This window comes from Lissotriton helveticus, chromosome 12 (genome assembly GCF_964261635.1).
Source record: "Lissotriton helveticus chromosome 12, aLisHel1.1, whole genome shotgun sequence".
NCBI classification, from domain to species: Eukaryota; Metazoa; Chordata; class Amphibia; order Caudata; family Salamandridae; genus Lissotriton; species Lissotriton helveticus.
In genome coordinates, this window is record NC_136073.1 from 898,232,690 (window position 1) to 898,253,332 (window position 20,643).

The 20,643-nt window shown below is 45.3% G+C and overlaps 1 protein-coding gene across 1 annotated transcript in view; it reads right to left on the reverse strand.

Annotated features, from left to right (window-relative positions):
• KIF1C (kinesin family member 1C) overlaps positions 1-20,643 on the reverse strand; it is a 710,488-nt gene that overhangs the window by 150,379 nt on the left and 539,466 nt on the right. The window contains exon 13 of the mRNA XM_078671146.1: positions 18,305-18,480. Coding sequence (XP_078527272.1) covers positions 18,305-18,480 — 176 coding nt within the window. The remainder of the gene's footprint in view (positions 1-18,304; positions 18,481-20,643) is intronic.

The following is a 20,643-nucleotide window of genomic DNA, read 5'->3' on the forward strand; positions in this document are numbered from 1 at the left end:
AGCATATTTGGTGCCCTCCTTTCATACTTCAGTTTGAACCAGCTCTGGAAGCCTTGGTTCCCGCTCAGGCACAAAACTGGACAAAGGACATGGGAGTATCCTCCTCTCTCTTGGGCCCATCCTCTGGGAGGGACCCAGAGTCGTTCCAACCTTTTCCTACTTAAGGGCTCCCCTGTGGGTGGGTCATCAGATTTGTTGTGGGACAAGACTCAACCCTGAAACTAAGTCGATCTTCAATCGTCTGGTCACTTGGAACCAAGACTGCACCAAAAAAGACTCCTGCTGCTCCTGGTCTCGTTGTTCTTCAAGTCTTCTTCGTTGTCTATGTCTGTGCTTCATCCGCATTCTTCAATAGACCTGTGGGCATCAAGGACACTCAAAGAACTCTCCCTTGGAATGAAGGAGTCACTCCCCTACATCTGCAGGCACCGGAAACAAAGCTGACCAGTCTGGTGCTCCTGTCATCCTACAGACTTCCAAAGGCCCAGAAACATAGGTGGTGTTGGTTCTGCAGCTCTCTAGAGGCCAGACCTGTCTTCTCAGCAATTTTGAGGACAGTATCCCTCGTCGGGGCTGCTGGGACCAAACCCCTGTGCAGGTATCGACTTGCCGTTGCCAAGGCTGGTTGGCTCTGCACTCCAGAGATCTTCGGGCTACACGAAGTTTCAGCACCTCACTTCCTGAAGAACAGATTCCTCCCAGTATCTCCTGCATCTTGAAAATGTAAAGTCAAAGGACGATCCCTGGACAAGTTAATATAAGAGAATCCTATAACACTCACTAGCAGTATATAATTAAAATAATATCGGGATCACTGATCACAGACTAGTTTGTAACGTTCACAGTTTTTTTATTAAAAAACATATTTATTAAAATTTCAGTATGAAGTCAATTATACTGAAAACATAAAATATAAAAAAGACATTCTTTTATATACACCAACACACCACAATATGCAATGAAATTAAAAACAAAAGGACATTATCATGTTAAACTATACAACACAAAAATTGAACAAATACACATTTTCTAAATAGGCAACACACTTTTCATCCTTGAAGAAAAAGATAGACGAAGGAAAGGAGAAAACCCCACATGCAGGAAAAATACCTAATATTTTAACAGATAATTCAATTCAACCGCCTATAAAGTGATATACTAAGATTTCTGGTATTACAATATGCAAGATATCCAGAAGCCCAGAGGCTTGAATTTCATATAAGGAAAAAAGCGTTGACGCGTTTCGCTGTATCAAAATGTAGATATGGTTACACCTTCATCAGGACAGTTTCATTTGGGGTCATCTGATTCAGTAAACAGATATCCTTGCTTAGAATAAGGATGCTCGTTATATATGGCAGTGTAGATCAATTTTCTCACACCGCCTCGAGTGGGATGGGAACAGTTCAACCTTCACTCTGGTCCGATCGTTTCTTGAAAAAAGGTTTTGTGGAATATTTCTTCCTTCGCTTATTTGCTCGAACTCTCAGTTCCCTGGTAATGGATTATTTCCTCAATTTTGGTGCGTGCGAGAACCCTTAGATTATCAAAGGTGTCCCCTTCCCCGTGGTTCGCTTTGTATTTCAGACTCGTTTCTTGCTTCTCCAAAGAGACCAAACGGAAAATACTAGAACGGATGTACCCGTGGCGAGCGCTGCATGAAGAACTAAAAGACATACGTGAATATCTACAAATCGTTATCACGAAGCAAGAAACGAGTCTGAAATACAAAGCGAACCACGGGGAAGGGGACACCTTTGATAATCTAAGGGTTCTCGCACGCACCAAAATTGAGGAAATAATCCATTACCAGGGAACTGAGAGTTCGAGCAAATAAGCGAAGGAAGAAATATTCCACAAAACCTTTTTTCAAGAAACGATCGGACCAGAGTGAAGGTTGAACTGTTCCCATCCCACTCGAGGCGGTGTGAGAAAATTGATCTACACTGCCATATATAACTAGCATCCTTATTCTAAGCAAGGATATCTGTTTACTGAATCAGATGACCCCAAATGAAACTGTGTCGATGAAGGTGTAACCATATCTACGGTTTGATACACCGAAACGCGTCGACGCTTTTTTCCTTATATGAAATTCAAGCCTCTGGGATTCTGGATATCTTGCATATTGTAATACCAGAAATCTTAGTATATCACTTTATAGGCGGTTGAATTGAATTATCTGTTAAAATATTAGGTATTTTTCCTGCATGTGGGGTTTTCTCCTTTCCTTCGTCTATCTTTTTCTTCAAGGATGAAAAGTGTGTTGCCTATTTAGAAAATGTGTATTTGTTCAATTTTTGCGTTGTATAGTTTAACATGATAATGTCCTTTTGTTTTTAATTTCATTGCATATTGTGGTGTGTTGGTGTATATAAAAGAATTTCTTTTTTATATTTTATGTTTTCAGTATAATTGACTTCATACTGAAATTTTAATAAATATGTTTTTTAATAAAAAAAACTGTGAACGTTACAAACTAGTCTGTGATCAGTGATCCCGATATTATTTTAATTATATACTGCTAGTGAGTGTTATAGGATTCTCTTATATTAACTTGTCCAGGGATCGTCCTTTGACTTTACATTGTCCCTAGTACCCTGTTCCCTGGAACTTGTGGGGTCTTCTCTCAATTTATTGACTTGGTCTCCTGCATCTTGAGCCTCAGGATTTGGTGATCTGCTTAAGGCCATCTTGAGACTCCTTTTCCCTCCGCCTGTGGGTCCTGCTGAGGGTCTTCTCTCGCTTCAGTGGGTCTCTGTTTGCTCGGGGTCTGCTCTGACTCTGCTGCATTTGGTGAGACTCTTGGACCTTGCTGGTCCCAACATTTGCCCCTTTTCGTCTTCCAAGCCAGTGGCGGCTATCAAGCCTTGTTGGTGCTCCCGCTGGACACCAACCACCTAGACACAGACATCCGATGTGGGGCAGCTAGGGAACGGCTTCTGGTCTTCCTCAGCAGCGCGTGGTCCTCACCGCTGCAGGGACATGGTCCTCGTCGTCTCTTCCGAACCTCCCGACATGGGTATTGTATCCGTGCCTCCTGGTCATCTCTGAGTGGTATAGACTCTGTCCCCTCTGCTTGCAGGTTCTTCACTTCCAGAATCCACCGCTGGATTCCACCGGACTCCTTCGCCATCTTCTCCAGAGGCATCTTCTAAATCTTTCATTGCTGTCTACGGCAGGTTCCGATATCACTTCACACCTATGCAGCCGACTTCCCTGGTGCAGGTAACCTGATTCCTGGGGCATCCACATGTGGGGTAGCTCTCGAACCTTCAGTCCTTAAAGGGTTTCTTCGGGGTCCTCTTGGAAGCATTCTTCTTTAAAACTGCAACCCCGACTTCTCCATGGACTTCCATTGGGCACGTGGCTGTGTTTCCACTCAGCACACAGCCTCCTTGGGGTTCCTGGGTACTTATCTTGGGTCTTCTTGTCCAAGTCCTGTTCTCCTTTGCAGTTCGCATTCCACTTTCTTAATAAGTGGTTAGGTCTCCACCTGGAGACCAGTGTATAATTGTGCTACTTACCTGATTTTAGCAAAGTATTCTTGTGTATTGTGTTGATATCTCCGGGTGGTCAATTGAAGGTTTTTACTGCTAGAACATATAAAACACATGCTCCTCTTATGATATTCAGCACCCTGCCTTAGGGCTTGCTAGGACTTCATTAAGTGTGACTTATGTACATTAAAAAAGGGAGGACTTCGCTTTACTGTGACTTTAAATGGCAAAGTTAAGTTAGCAGTTTAAAGCTGCCATACCAGTCTGCAGTGGCAGACGAGGATGCTTTTCTTTTGTCAAACCAGGGTGGCACAAACAGTGTGCAGTCCATAGGGTGATCCTCCAAAGTACAGGCCCTGTGTACAATGTAACACACACAGTTTAGGGTCAGGGAACAGGCACTGAGGTATGGTTAGCAGACCTCAGTTCACTCTCAGAATCGAGAAACTAGCGCCATCGGTCCAAACTTTGGGGGTGACCATAAAAAAGAGGTTCTTTCTTACAGAATGTTAATTTGCACAGATCGGCAATAGCAGCAAGACCTGCTTTAGGAAATGCTGTGAGGATTCCTCATGATGCCTTCGTTAGAAGGAATGTGTGTTGAAACCACTTGTTGAAAAATATACTGCAGTAAAGGTTTTTAATGTGGTTTTGAATGTGTTGGTGATTTGGGGTTACAGTACCTCTCTTGATGCAAAAGCCTTGTCCTTGAAGTTCATTACACAGAGGAAGACGTTTATTTTATTCTAAGGTGACTGAATATTTAAGGTCATCAAGTGAGCTCTTTACTTTGATTAAGTCTCTCTTGGCCCCCTCAGCCACTGCTTACACTTCCCTCTCCCAGGACCTCTGTGACAGAATGGCAGATGTTTTCCAGTCAAAACTCATGGACATATAATCCCCCCGGGGAGCTCCTCAATGCCGGGGGAATTAGAGTAGGCCCTCCATTGCACTTTTTGGTGGTGGATCATTTGGTTACTCCTGTAAAGGAAGGTAATTTAGTTTCCTTCCTGCCTTTACGGGTAGAGGACACAGTTTGGTTGCTGAATGGAATCAAGTCTGGTTCCCCGTTGGAGTCTTGCCCTTTGAAAATTTTGAACCTAGGAAGGGAGGTTATTGTTCCTCACCGAACCTCATTACTTAATACTGTTATTACTTCCGGGCAGTTTCTCATCTCTTGGAAAACTGCAGTGGTTAAGCCCCTTTTAAAAAGGTCCTCGCAGGATCCCGCAGAGTTAAACTACTGTCCCATTTCCCTATTGCCTGTCCCAGCAGAAAGTTTGGAGAAACACTTGAATCTTCATCTCAGTTCCTATTTGGAGGAACATCAGCTGCTCGATGGGTCACAGCATGGGTTCAGAAGCAAGCACAGTACTGAGACAGCGTTAACCTCTGTACTTAATAACATCAGAAGTCAGGTAGGCGCAGATCACATTACACTACTGATCCTTCTGAACCTTACGACAGCCTTCGATACTATTTCTCCTTTAAGATCGGTGGGTAGGCTTAGGGAAAGAGGGATCAAGGGCTCCACCTGAATTTACTCACCTGATTTCTCATGGACCTTTAGCAAACAGTTAAGATGGGCCAATTCTATTCAGCTCCTAATCAGCTGTTCTGCGGAGTCCCTCATGGATCTTCATTTAGCCCGACACTTTTTAACATTTATGTTGGCCCACTCGCCAGGGTCGTAAGATCTTTTGTGCTGGAAGTGCTATCCTATGCTGATGATACTCAAATTATGGTTTCATCGCTGACAGCGTAGAAGCTTCGGCAACGAATTTCAAAAACTGCATGCAGGCAGTGGCTTCTTGGATGGTGGAGAATTACCTCAGGCTTAATGGGGATAAAACTGAGGTTTTCATTTTTGGAAACCATCAAGAGATCTGGGCAGAGACCTGGTGTCCGGACACGCTTGGCCCCTGCCCCCGACCTGGGGCCAGTGCTAAAAGCCATGGTATCATAATTGATAATTCCCTCTCCCTGGGCCCCCATGATCAGTAGAACAGTCTTCACTTGCTTTGGGATTATTAGGACACTTAGAAAGATTTCCCAAATGTTCTCCTTTTCCTACGAAAACAAGGCTGTTGTGGCCCTTGTGCTATCCAGATTGGACTATTGTAATGAGGGGCTCGTGCATCGACTTCAGCTGGTGCAGAACACTGCTGCCAGGTTGGTGACGGGCCTCCCCAAATATCACTCAGTTTCGGCTTCCATCAGTAAGCTACACTGGCTTCCTCTTGGACGGAGAATCTTATTTAAAGCCCTTTGCCTGGCTCACAAGGTCTTCTATAAACCTGGATCAAAAGGCTCTTTCGAAGATATGTTCCCACCAAGCAGTTAAGATCCGCTAGCAAGAACTTGCTGATAGTTCTGAGTTTTAGGAAAGTTAGGAGGGGAGGGTAGAGCATTCTCTCTTGCTGCGGACAAACTCTGGAATTCCCTTCCTTCCTCTATTTCTGGACTGGAAACCCATTCTCTCTTCCGTAAAGCCCTGAAGACCTGGCTTTTCACCCTCTCAACACTGTAAGCCTTGTACTCATCTGTCTGCTGGCCCCTTTCCATAGCGCCTTGACGCCCCATGGCAAAGTTTGCGCTTTATAAAGCTAACATTCATTCATTCATTCAAAAGAGGGTATATGCTTTTACATTGAGAGGAGAAAGAGACTCATTCAAGGACTATATATTTATCCATATTTTGAGAGTACTCCCAGACTGTGGTCAAATTTTTCAAAGCGAATAAGAAGAAACTATGAAGAAAACTGGAGTTTTGCCATTACTGATATGGTGTTGTGGCATCCATATAGGCTTTTTATGCTTATACATTAGCTAAGTGGGTGAAGCAGGTCATGAAATCGGCTGGAGTGGCTGTGACATGTTTTAAGGGCCAGTGGCTAGGAGGTTTGTCTGCTTCAAAAGCAATGATGATTGAATGAGGCATCAAGAATATTTTGTGTTCTGAATAGTGTGTGAGTGAATTTATGTTCAGGAAACTATTTCAAACCTGTTTAAACTGCAATTGACAGCGAGTTAGCATAAAGTCGGCCTCAGTTACAAGTCATTAGATGTGGATGTTATGAAGGACTCTGAGAGCTCCATCATCTGTGCTTTAATTTGCAACAATCAAGATTAGAGTAGAAGCTCTCATAGGTGAAAAGATATCTGACTGATGGATGAATAGGGAATTTTTGGGGTCTATTTACTGTGATCTGGACTTTTTTGGTGTTTCTTTATGTTAACTTATTTTGTAGCTCTTAAAGGAAGGTAGACGGTTGCTGGTTTTAGGTTTGTATGTCTTCCTGGCATTTTGGAGGGTTCCAAATCTCTACTTTTGTTCCTGACATCAGTGGGAGCAGTAAAGGGTGACGGCATGATCTTAATCTCTGTGTCTTTAATAAAATCATGACTTTTTGATCAACAAGTTTAGAAAAATTTACATCATCCCACAAGTGTTCCGTATCCCCCCCGCCCCCTCTCTTGATGTCCTGGCTTCCAGATATTCCTTTTAAGTATCTTTCTGCTTGCTTGCCTTGTTGCACCACATTTCTTGGGAAGGTGTGTGGGTTGCATATGAATCTAGAATATTCTTCATGCTGCAAACCTACTCCTACCAGTAAGTAACCATTTCGCTTTGCAGCGTGGGTCTTTTCTGGATTCAGATGCTGTGCATCAGTTTTGTAGCGATGTCCTGGTTTTTCCTCTTCGTGGTTCGGTTTGAAACAAATAGGAACTTGCAAAAAAATGTTTCAGTACTTTTTGTCCCACCTGCAATTCTCTAGTAGCTGCCATACATATGTCGGTAATTGAGACGTTTGCTAGGAAGGTTAGGGTGGCTCCCTCTTTCTGCGTGGAATGTGCCCTGGGTTTTGCTTCCAGTTGCATGCCTTTTGTAACCAGTGAGTCCTAGCTCTTGTCTGCAAAAGATACAAAGGACTGAGTACCTTTACTGAATGGCTTTGTTGTTTCCAGGTAATACATGACTGCCCTACGCATATCCCGTGTGTGCAAGGCTCTTTCGGCTTTAGTCTTTGGTAGACTACTATTGCTAAAATACTACAAGCGAAACCGCTTGTCCTAATGCGCACAGTTGCAGTACCTGCTGGGTTGCTACTGTTCGAATAATATATCCTGTTGAACAGACATTACTAGACAGTGCGTTATGCAATCAACATTTGCAAGTCAAAAAATCTTTTCAAACAAACTTTTCTATTCGATTCTTTATACATTCAACGAAAGAATTCACATGTTATACACCAATTATATGCATCATTGGGTTACATTATCACTTTCTCAGTTGTTACATGTAGAAATTATACATTTCTTTGTGGTGCCCTATGCATTTCGGGCCCTTGGCCCTTCCTCAGGGGCAAAATCTGCAAGAGATCAAAAAAGGTGCATCGTATTTGATTTTGTTCAATTTCTGTGAGGGATTAGCAGTCAGATGAGCTAATACAAACATTATTCCTAAATGCCATAGTGTTTAATCATGCCAGATTGTCAGTCTAAGTGTTGACCTTTCACTCTGTTACAGTCAACACTTAGACTGACAATCTGGCATGATTAAACACTATGGCATTTAGGAATAATGTTTGTATTAGCTCATCTGACTGCTAATCCCTCACAGAAATTGAACAAAATCAAATACGATGCACCTTTTTTGATCTTTTGCAGATTTTGCCCCTGAGGAAGGGCCAAGGGCCCGAAATGCATAGGGCACCACAAAGAAATGTATAATTTCCACATGTAACAACTGAGAAAGTGATAATGTAACCCAATGATGCATATAATTGGTGTATAACATGTGAATTCTTTCGTTGAATGTATAAAGAATCGAATAGAAAAGTTTGTTTGAAAAGATTTTTTGACTTGCAAATGTTGATTGCATAACGCACTGTCTAGTAATGTCTGTTCAACAGGATATATTATTCGAACAGTAGCAACCCAGCAGGTACTGCAACTGTGCGCATTAGGACAAGCGGTTTCGCTTGTAGTATTTTTGTTTATTGATTAAGCACATCATGGACATTGTGCCTACCTAAGCAGCACGCATGTGATAAAGTGTACATATTGAATATTCTCGTGTATAGCTAAAAAACGGTGTGCCCAGCCTACTCTTCAATTTATAGACTACTATTGCTGTCATGAGGCATGGGTTAGCTTGATGCCTGGTAGGTATGTTAAGTTTCTGATGACTGTAGTGTCCAGTGTCCTATATCCTTTACACTGAATCACATCCCTTTTCCATTCTGATGCACAACATCTTCTTGTACTTGGCCTGTGTGCTTCCCTTAGATTTTCCCCTTTTGCATGGAAAGCAGGTTGCGTTGAGCTGGGGGTCTCTACACTGCCATTTCTATTAGGTCCAAAAAGCTCATTTATCTCGCTCATTTTTTAAACAATCATAGGACTACCATATGATTTAGTTATCATTTGTGTGTCGAAGGCACGCGGTCGAAACAATACCGTCGATGAATGTATTTGCGCATCAAAGAGGTCTGGAAACGGTTCGAACCGGAGCGCAGCAAGTTTCATCCGAACCCGATAGCGGAAAAAAAACAATCTAACGATGGAGACTAAGCCCATGTGCACTCTACACCGAAGAAGGAGTCACCGGTCTCGTGACTACAAGACTTCTTCGAAGACAAAAACAACATACAATCATCCGAGCCCAACACCAGATGGCGATCTATGCAAAGTGTACAATCTGCAGCTCATATGCCTCGAACTGTATTTTGCAGAATCTGACCATCCTCGATGGTTTGTGTGTAAACTGCCCGATATTCCCTTGGGACTGCTGGCAAGATCTCGCCAACCACGTCCTATAAAGCATGGGTATATCATCCCATCAAGGAGCGGCCACTGACTGACCGAAGGACAAGGCTGACTAAGGAAAACATCCACTTCCTAAAGGTCTCAAAGGGTTTCAGCTCGGTCAGGAGAAGTCATGGGGAAAGATTTGGGGTTCATCTTACTGGTCGAAGCTTGAACCACCAAACTGCTGTGGCTTCTGGAAACCTGCCCATGTGCAGGAACAGAGCTTTGACTAAGTACTCATAAGTGTGTCAGTAAGGGTCTCATTCAATGGGAGTAAAGACTGGTGAAATTCGTCCAGGTTCTGAAACCTCTCTGTTAGAAGAATGGTTTTGGCTTCCATAGTAGGCAATTGCAAGTTCAAAACTTCCACCACGCATCTCATCACCTTGGCGAAGAAGGCATTCTCTCTTCTCTCAGTGGACCGAGGAGAGAACACAACCTAGTGTCTGGGGGAAGTGTTCAGCCCACTGACATCTTGTACATGTAGAAACAAGCATTTACAATGCAATGGTTTCGCCTTTGGAAAAGTTTGAGCTATTAGAATGTAAATGACAACATTTTTATTTATGTGTTGGTTTTGAAAATAGATAATTAAATGGCATTGTCATTTACAATGCCAATAGCTTAATCTCTTGCAAATGCGAGACCTATTGCATTTGCACCCACACAGAGAAACACACAGAGCCACATGCACCCACACAGACAGAACCACACACACACAGACGGACGCAGACAGAAAAGCAAACACAGAAAGGGCACACCACACAGACTCTCACTAGCAGGCAGGCACGGGCAACAGAAAAGTACAGGGAAAGAGACAGATGGATACACGAACAACCAGCGCCAGAACACACCGTGCCGGAAATGGAAGGTCCACTCTCCCCCCTGACCAAGAACGGACTGTGTGGGTCACACTTCACTGGAGACCTCTTTGCCAATATGTGACTGGGTTCGACCCACCTCTACTAACCATTCAGAGGCATGTGGCGTACGGTGGGTGGGGATGGAGGTGGGGGGAGGAGTCGGGGGGGAGGGGGAGTCAGGGAAGGGTGGCAGTCATGCTTAAAATAATGATTAGCAACACAAGTCAAGCCAAGTAAGTAAATGTATAGATTACTAAAACTATACACGTACACACCTTCTAACACTGCCTTTCAAGCTGGATCATTAATCAAGTGATTTAATTCCTTCTCAGCACTTCAAAAATAGATGCATAAAGACGAGGTCCGAGTCAGATCACTGTCGGAGTCAACAAAGTCGCACTTACTTTTGTACCGGAGGCATAAGAATGTAAACACGGGGCATCTTAAACGTACAAAATGCAAAGAGAAACAGATAAAGAGAATAAGCCAAGTTAGAGCTGTGAAAAGGGTTGTACACAGCAAGAAGTCTGAGAGGGAGTGTGTAGATAATGGGTAGGTTTGAATGGGAGAAGCTCTTTGTGTAACATCAGGTTTACAAGGGATTGTACAGGCAACAAACAAGTGTGAAAGGGGCTGCAAACATGGTGAGCGGTGCATGGGAGAATGAAAGTCACATATGGCGAAGAAACGTGTACCCACCCCCCCCCTTTGTGGTGCTCTAGGCTCTTGGAGAAGAGGGAGAGTTTGAATTTCATCCTCGATTGTACAACCATCCAATGCGTGAGGTCAGATCTGCAGATTGGTGACGCGTCCCAGCACTTGTGAGGCAGCAGTTACACGCATGTAGGTTTGTGTGCATGGATATATCCACAAACAGGCGAGCACTGCACACACAAAGAAGTGAACACTGAACACGGATGTAAAGAACAAGTTACTTACCTTCAGTAACGCTTTTTCTGGTAGATACAATATCTGCCTGTGGATTCCTCACCTTGTGAATATCCCCTTGCGTCAGCAACATTCGGAAATTCTTTTCGTAGCCTCGCGCCGACATGGACTTGGACGTCACAGAGACACGGCCTCGCACGCGACTCCGCTGACGTCACCGATGCCTATAACAGGCCCACGCCGGCGTGATGACATCAGTTCCGCCCTTTTTTCCGTGCCATCGAGGCACACGGACGGACCAATGACAGTAGAAATGTACATAGTATACACAGTACACAATAGTCAAGGCAAAACACACAGTGTAAAGCAAATGCAGAAAAGCAGTTGAAACATCTCCTTGACAAAGTAAAAACAATATAGAAACTCTGGCATAGAAGAGTGGACAACGGGGAGGCGGGTGGGTCAGTGAGGAATCCACAGGCAGATATTGTATCTACCAGAAAAAGCGTTACCGAAGGTAAGTAACTTGTTCTTCTGATAGATACATCTGCCGTGTGGATTCCTCACCTTGTGAATAGAGTCCCACAGCAGTCCCCACTCCCGGAGGAGGGTGTCCACTCTTCTAAACCAGGAAATCCTGAAGGACAGAACGCGCAAAGTGGCCGTCCCTCCTCACTTCGGAATCCAAGCAGTAATGCTTCGCGAAAGTGTGGAGGGAAGACCAAGTTGCAGCCCTACAAATATCCTCCACAGGAACACCTCTAGCCAATGCTGAGGTTGAAGACTTAGCTCTTGTAGAATGAGCCCTTATACCCTCTGGAGGTTCCTTACCGGCCAAAGAGTAGCAAATCTTTATGCAGAGGACGATCCATCTTGATAAAGTTCTTTTATGGACCGCTCTTCCTTTCTTGCAGCCAGCAAAACCAATGAAGAGCTGGTCTTCCAAACGAAAGTCCTTGGATCTGTCCAAGTAAAAGGACACCGCCCTCTTAGGGTCCAGACGGTGCAGTCTCTCTTCCTCCTTAGAAGGGTGAGGGGGAGGATAAAAAGTAGGAAGGGTAATGGACTGTCCTAGATGGAAAGGAGTTACCACCTTAGGCAGAAAAGCAGCCCTGGTCCTGAGAACCATTCGATCAGCATGAATGGTCAAGAAAGGGGGCTTGAAACTAAGAGCTTGAAGCTCACTAACCCTCCTTGCCGAGGTTATTGCAACGAGGAAGACCGTTTTAAGGGTAAGAAGCCTCATGGGACATTTATGAAGAGGCTCAAAGGGAGCACCCATCAAAAAGGTGAATAAAAGATTTAAATCCCACTGAGGCACAATAAAAGGTGAAGGAGGGAACTTATTAGTGAGACCCTTCAAAAACCTTAAAACCACAGGAGACCTAAAAAGAGAAGGCTGGTCAGGCAAACAGAGAAATGCCGACAGTGCTGAAAGGTAACCCTTCACCGTGGCAACCGCAAGTCCCTGTTGCGCCAAAGAAAGGACAAACTGGAGAACGTCAGACAAATGGGCCCTCAAAGGGTCTATAGACTTTTCCCCACACCACGTGACAAATTTCGACCATCTATAAGAATAGATAGACTTAGTGGAGTCACGCCTGGCAGATAAGATGACATCCACAACGTCAGGTGGGAGGGAAAAGGAATTCAGGTTGCCCCGTTCAATCTCCAGGCATGAAGGTGCAATGTCTGGAGGTGGGGGTGTAGAACCTGCCCCTCCATCTGACAGAGAAGGTCTGCCCAGAGAGGGAGACGGAGCGGCGGTGAGAGGAGAGGTGGAGAAGATCTGTATACCACACCCTTCTTGGCCAGTCCGGGGCGACCAATATGACTTGGGCCCCGTCTTGGCGAATCTTCCTCAGAACCCGAGGAATCAAGGGTATGGGAGGAAACGCGTAAAAGAGTCTACTTCTCCAACTCAACTGAAACGCGTCCCCCAAGGCTCCTTGCATCGGAAACTGGAGACTGCAGAATGACAGGCAGTGAGCATTCTCGCGAGTAGCGAACAGGTCCACCCGAGGAGTCCCCTACATCTGAAAGATGTCGTGAACCACCTCCGGGTGAAGCCTCCACTCGTGGTCGGCAGAGAACTGCCGACTGAGACTGTCTGCACGAACGTTCAGAACCCCGGCCAGATGATTCGCCATCAGACAAATCTGATGGTCCTGAACCCAGGACCAGAGACGCAGAGCCTCTCTGCAGAGACACTGCGACCCTACTCCTCCCTGCTTGTTGATGTACCACATCGCGGTCGTGTTGTCCGTCAGGACCTGAACCGACTGACTTGCACTGACCACAAAGGGAAGGGAGGAAGGCCTTGAGCGCCAAACGTATCGCCCGCAATTCTAGAAGGTTGATGTGAAGCAACCTTTCCTTCCGGAGACCAAAGACCCTTGACCTCCAGATCCCCCAGATGAGCACCCCACCCTAGAGTGGATGCATCCGTTATCACTGTGGCCACCGATGGAGGCAACTGAAAAGGCTTTCCTTGAGACAGATTGCCTTCCACGCCCCACCAAAACAGATCCGCCGCAGCTTCTCTGGAGATCCTCACCGACTCCCTGAGATCTCCGTTGTGCTGATACCACTGCCTGCGGAGGCACCACTGGAGCGCCCTCATGTGCCAGCGTGGATGGTTGACCAACAGAATGCATGAAGCCATCAGACCGAGCAGGCGAAGGACCTTCAGGACTGGAACAACCGCTCCATTGCAGAATAAAGGAATCATCTCCTGAATGTCGTGAATCCTTTGAGGTGGAGGGAATGCACGACATACAGTAGTGTCCAGTACCGCACCTATGAACAGGTTGCGCTGGGAGGGCACCAGGTGAGATTTGGGTACGTTTATCGAAAAACCCAATCTGTGTAACAACTGAGTTGTCTCTTGCAGATGATGGAGCACCTTCTCCGACGACTCTGCTTTGATCAGCCAGTCGTCTAGATAAGGGAATACAGGAATCCCTGACCTTCTGAGATGCGCAGCACCACTGCCATCACCTTGGTGAAAACTCGAGGCGCAGTAGTAAGTCCAAAGGGAAGGACCGCAAACTGGTAGTGCTGCGATCCCACCGTAAAACGGAGATACTTCCTGTGCGACTTCAGGATTGGGATGTGAAAATACGCATCCTGCAAGTCGATCGACACCATCCAGTCTTCTTCCATCAGCGCCAGAAGAACCTGAGCAAGGGTGAGCATTTTGAACTTCTCCTGTTTGAGATAGAGGTTTAAAATCCTGAGATCCAGGATAGGCCGAAGCCTGCCATCCTTCTTGGGAATCAAGAAATACCGGGAGTAGCACCCTTGACCCCTCTCCTGCTCTGGAACCACCTCTATTGCACCCTTTCGAAACAGTGCCAGGACTTCCTCCTGCAGGAGAAGCAGGTGGTCCTCCGAACAATAACCTTGGCAAGGAGGGTAATTGGGAGGGAACTCCTGAAAAGGAAGTGCATACCCATTCTCTACGAGATTGAGAACCCAAAGATCTGATGTAACCGATTCCCAATCTCGTAGAAAATGAGTAAGCCGACCCCCTACTGGCCCTACATGATCCAGAATGGTGGATCTAGGGCTGCTTTGCTGATGCGGGTGGGGGTTGGGCATTATTGGAGGAAGTGGAGGAAGAGGAGACTTGACGTCCACGTCCACGTCCCTTCTGTCTACCTCTATAGGACTTATATAGAGGGTTCTGCTGCTGCTGCTGTTGTTGTTGACCTTGCTTGAAGGGACGAAAAGAAGATCTACCAAATCCTCTAAATTTTCTAGTCGTCGACCCTCTCATCTGGAGACCCAAAGATCTTGCAGTGGCACGGCTGTCTTTAAACCTTTCCAAGGCTACATCAGTCTTTTTACCAAAAAGGCCAGTTCCTTCAAAAGGTAAGTCCAGCAATGTAGACTGCACATCCGCAGAGAAATCCGAGGACTTTAACCACGCGGCCCTCCTGGTTGCAATAGAGGAACCCATAATCCTGGCAACAGAATCTACAGTGTCCATGCCGCTCTGAATGACCATGCGCGCAGCAGCTTGAGTGTCAGAGATCACCTCATTAAAGTTATTCCTATCTTCCTCAGGAAGTTTAGGTGACAATTGCTTCACTGAGTCCATTAGTGCATGCACATACCTTCCTAAAAGGCAAGTAGCATTTGTAGACTTAAGAGCCATGCTCCCAGAAGAGAAAGTCTTCTTTGCAGACTGATCTAATTTCTTTGATTCTTTGTCAGCTGGCACTTGAGGGAAAGAGCCTGCAGCCCTATTAGAGCAAGCCGCCTGTACCACAAGACTTTCTGGAGATGGATGTGAAGAAAGGAATGCAGGGTCATCAGGAGCCACCCTATAGCGCCTTGCAATAGCTCTCGAAACTGCAGGAGCAGATAATGGCCTCTTCCAAATCTCTTTTATTGGATCCGTCAAGGCATCAGTAAATGGCAGTGTAGGTTCAACAATTGAAGAGGGAGAGTGCAAGACTTCAGTGAGGATGTTGAGCTTGTACTCAACTGTGGGCAGCTTCAAGTTGAGAAGATCAGCAGCCTTCCTAATAACCACATGATAGGGTGCCACATCCCTAGACGGAGCATCAGAAGTCGAAGGTAGACCCCACTCGGGAGAGAGTTCCAGACCACTAGCATCCCGAAGTTCATCATAATCATCATCATGATCAGGAAGTTCGCCTTCTTCCACATCAGAACTTTCATCATCTCTTTGTTCAAGAAGACGCTGAGCCCTTCGTCTCGACCACTCCAATCGAATCGAAGTCGACGGATCCGGTAACGACTCCGACGGAGCCGGTTCCGACGTCGATCGAGGAGCCGGAGCAGTAGGACGAGAATCATGGACAGGTGTGGTACCTCGATCTCGACTACGAGGTCGATCCGGAGTCGGCGAAGCCGCATGCGGAGTCGAAGACCTCGGTGGAGCCGTACCGAGCCAAGGTGGAAGAGGCGCCGGCATAAAAGGCATAAATGGAGCTGGGGCGTACGACTGAGGAATGCCCAGATTGTACGATAAGGGACCCATGGGACCAACAGGCGCTCCAGTGGGGTACATCGCCCTGGAATATACTCCAAACATCGCATTGAGAAAATGCGAGGGATCCTGACCAGGACCAGGAAAGGGAGGGTACGGACCTACCGGATGTTCCAACCGAGGTCGTTCCGACACATGCTCACTCTGACCCTCTGGGTCTACAGGAGTTTCCATTGGAGCCGGAGCTCTAGGAATCACCTCTTCTTCCTCTTCATGTTCTGAAGGATGCGAGGATACCGGATCCGGTTCTGGTTCCGGAGTCGGAGAACCTTTGATTGACAAGGCAGGCGAAGGAGAGACAAAGTCCTTACGGTGTTTGTGAGACTTTTTCTTCGAGTCAGAGGATTCCTTCCCTGAATGTTTTGAACTGTGCTTCCTCCTCTTATGCTTTCTCCTCGAGGAACTCGAAGCGTGACCTGAAGCCGATTTGGATCTAGACCTAGATCTCTCCCTGGACCTCGACTTCGCTCTGGATCTCGACTCCGTTCTGGATCTCGAACCCGCTCTAGATCTCGACGCCGACCTCGACTTCGATCGAGACCCTTGCTTCGACTTCGAGCGTCTCGACGTCGACCTCGAATATCTTCCAGAATCCTGCTTTACCTTCGCTAAAAGTAGTTTAGCTTCACGCTCTCGAAGCGCCTTTGGGTTCATTTTAAAACAGGATTCGCAGTTTTTAACGTCGTGATCCGAACCAAGACACCACAAACAATCCTTATGTGGGTCAGTAATAGACATCATGCGGGCACAAGACCTACATTGCTTAAAGCCTGTCTTCCTCGACGACATCTTCGGCGAAGAATTAAGTCGTAAAAGAGAAACAGTGACAATTAAATAACAGCTAGATACTAAGTATCGCAGAAGATCCCGAAAACCGTTAGCGTCGAAGACGCGGAAAAAAGGGAACTGACGTCATCACGCCGGCGTGGGCCTGATATGGGGTCGGTGACGTCAGACGGAGTCGCGCGCGATGCCGTGCTCCTGTGACGTCGCCCACGTCGGCGTTCTACGAAGAAAATTTCCGAACGTTGCTGACGCAAGGGGGATATTCACAAGGTGAGGAATCCACACGACAGATGTATCTATCAGAAACTCAAGTTTCCCTTAGATCAGTTGCGGAATCAGCTCTTCGGACTTAAGAGCCATGCGCCAAACTCAAACACTAGTGGCAAACCCCTTGGATATCCATCACAGACATCTGTTAGAGACAGTCTCTACAAGGCTTAAACTCTGTAATTTTAGGAGGGGGCATAGCCCCTACACACTAGAAAAAAAAATAAGTTGGAGAAAAAACTCAGTTAATAAGAAGGAAAAAGTTAGGATCAAGCACTGACCTGTGCATGAAGGTGCAAAAAGAAAGGAACCAGCGAGCAGGAGTGGCCCTAATAATGAGGCAATGTAAACATATTTTCAAGAGTCTTAGAAAACTACTGAAGGATCAAACCCCAGCCATGAAGGAGTGCTCGAATGTGCAATACGGTGTACTTGGTTCTAGACAAATATATTTAGCTCATTCTATACCCCATCTAAACAATTTAAATGAGTTGCCTCTAGCATCTATAAAGAGGTTTAGAAGTAGGCCAGCGTTATCCCAAAACATAAATAAAGAAATCCACATGCATAGACCAAGCAAATGCCCAACAAAAAAGAATAAAGGTTGAAGGAGAAGATATTAGAGGCACCACACTCTAGAACAAAGGAACTATCTAGACCCCTAGTATGGTACAATTGTATTTGTAGAAGCATCAGAAGGAAATGCATCTAATAATGCTTATTTTGTCTTACAGTTTCAAAATTGGAAAACTAAAATTGGGACTGGGATTAGTGGAAAGCTGACAACTGTAAGTAAGGCAAACAAAGAAAAGGAAACAGACACTCACAAGGCTAATTAAGACGTAAAGGGTACCAGGAACAGAGGAGGAGTAGTGCTGCAGTTTAAAATATGACCTACAACATAAACAAGTACAAGAGAGCATACAGTAGACTCAACAAGACATTCTTATGAACAATGCTGATCGTTAGACTAATAAGTATGTCTCTTTATCGACCGGACATCCGGAAATTACACGTGGTGAGGAGATCCACAAGGATAGGTCTTAAGAAGATTAATCCTGTTAATAGGAAAATGGGCTGTGGAAATGTCCTGGCACAATACACTTCAGACAGAGCTACTTAACCCTGGGTTTCATCCTGTGCAAGATTGAACTGTACTCTACCTGAAGCCTCTCAATAGCTTCCTCTGTGCAGATCACCTCGTCCTCTATGTCTGGGTATGCTTCCAGTTGTCCATTGAGGATTGTTGGTGTCACACTCTCGTTGCACTCAGCAGGGGGACTGAAGGGAGCAGCCGGACTTTCTACTGTGCCATTACTACTCTCGACAATCGTAGCATCTATACATAGGAGGGAGAAAAATAAATGTTAAGGACCAAAATATATTTCTAATAACTCTCCCTAGTGCCAAGTTAACAGGGACTCTAAGCGCCAAAAAGTAAAACATGATAATGGCATAATATAAGTTGACTCCGGGAAACCCAGCAGCATAGCTTCAAGAAGAAATGCAAGTAGAACTTATTTTACAGCCTGCAACATCTTTTCAGTGCGACTTGGTGTCATGCACTAGCCTGAGTAGAGGCCAGCAGTGGTTTTCCGCTGGCCAAGTTCCCTTTTGCAAAGATTACTAGGTTACATTTCAAGTTAAAAAAAAAATCTGCACAGCACAAAATATTTTTCATCATATAGAGACGTAATTATTAACCTAAACTGATCAAAGCTGGCAAATGTGTGCAGACTTTCTGAGCAAGTTTACCCTTTGCAGAGCTTCTCTGTTTACAATGGTAAATGTACGCAAACATTTTTCTCCAACTTTACCTTTTGCAGAGATTTTCTATGCACAATAGTATTGCAAAAAAGAAGCACTATTTTCTAAGAAGCATATCTTGGGCATAACCATTTTTGTACAATTAAATAAGAATAATTGCAACAAATTGCCATATTTGCAAGAAAATCAGGAAATAACTGCAAAGACCTTGCAGCTTTCTCAAAGTTGCAAGCTTTCCACAGAACATCACGAAGGCTGCAAGAAAACTTTGCACATTCATATTTCTGACTCAGGAAACCAGGACTTTACTTCCTTCAAGCATCTACTTTCATTTAGTAAATATAAACTTCAGTAACCTCGGCGGTACAAACTTATCAGATTTATCTATATACTTTTACATTCGTTGCCTATACGAAATTAGTTTGTCAGTAAAGTCCCATTCACTGCAGTCTTAAGGATGAACAGCACCAACGCAGGCACCTGGTATTTTTAGAGCACTTAGAAGTAAATTAAGGGTCCTGCGAGTGAGCTGGCACCTCCAACCTCCAAGCTGACTTCTTCGTCCAGTGACTCCTATGGCATCAGTTATTCCTTCTTCAACACCAACAGAGCATGGTAAGTTCTACAGAGGTGTTACTTTATTAGGTTGTTCCAAGCTACTTGACACTAAAATGAGCTCAGAGGGGTCATAGGTTGTCTCTACCGACTGGACAGTAAAAGAAGCTTGGAGGGGTCATAGGTTGTCTCTTCACACTAAAAGGAGCTTAAGAGGGGTCATAGGTTGTCTCTACCTACTGGACACCAAAATTGGCTTAGGGGGCTCAGATATCCTGCAAATAACTTTCCTTTTGGAGTACTGTTAGGCGAGACCCAGCAGGGTGAAAGAGGCTCAGATGATGCCTTCCATAACATAATAATATTATTTGTATTTGTAGGGTGCACAGCTACCTCTAGGGGTTTCCCGGCGCCAGCCAGGACAGAGGTCAGAGTTAACTGAAGTTTTTAGAGGTTGAATAGCCAGGTTCGCCCTCCATGCTAAGGGAAAGCGGAAGGGAATTCCACAAGGTAGAACCCAAATAGGAGAAAGGCCGGTCACCCATGCGGGAGAGTTTGAATTTCGGTTCCGAAAACCTCATCTGATGGGTAGAGCGAAGTAGTCACAAAGGTTGATGCTGCTTCACTAACTTTTGGAAGTATAAGGGGGCCACTTTTGATTTTGAACATGTAGCAGAGAGCTTTAAATTTAATGCGGTTCCCCATCGACAACCAATGAAGGCCACGAAGGAAGCTGGCGACGGATGAAAACTTCAGCACCCGACAATAATCTGGCCGCCACGTTCTGTACTACCTGGAGTTGGAGTAAGGCTTTATTTAAGCCCAAGTACCGAGCACTGCCATAATCCAGCCCAGAAGTAGTAAGGGCATTGACTACCGTTTTCTGGGAAGAGAGGAGGGCCATTCTTATGATTTTTTTAACCATTTTGGAATGGTGAAACAGATAGCGGAAATCAGCGTAACTTGCTGGTTCATAGACAAATACTCATCAATAATGTAACCCAAGTTACGGACGTGGTGTGCCGGCTGGGGCAGTGCTCCCCATTTAGGGGGCCAATGTTGAGGACCCCGCAGATCATTGTTTTTCCCTAAGATCATAACCTCAGTCTTGTCTCCATTCAGTTTGAGCAAGTTGTCTTGCATCCAAGATGCCACCTTGCATACACCCGATCGGAGAACT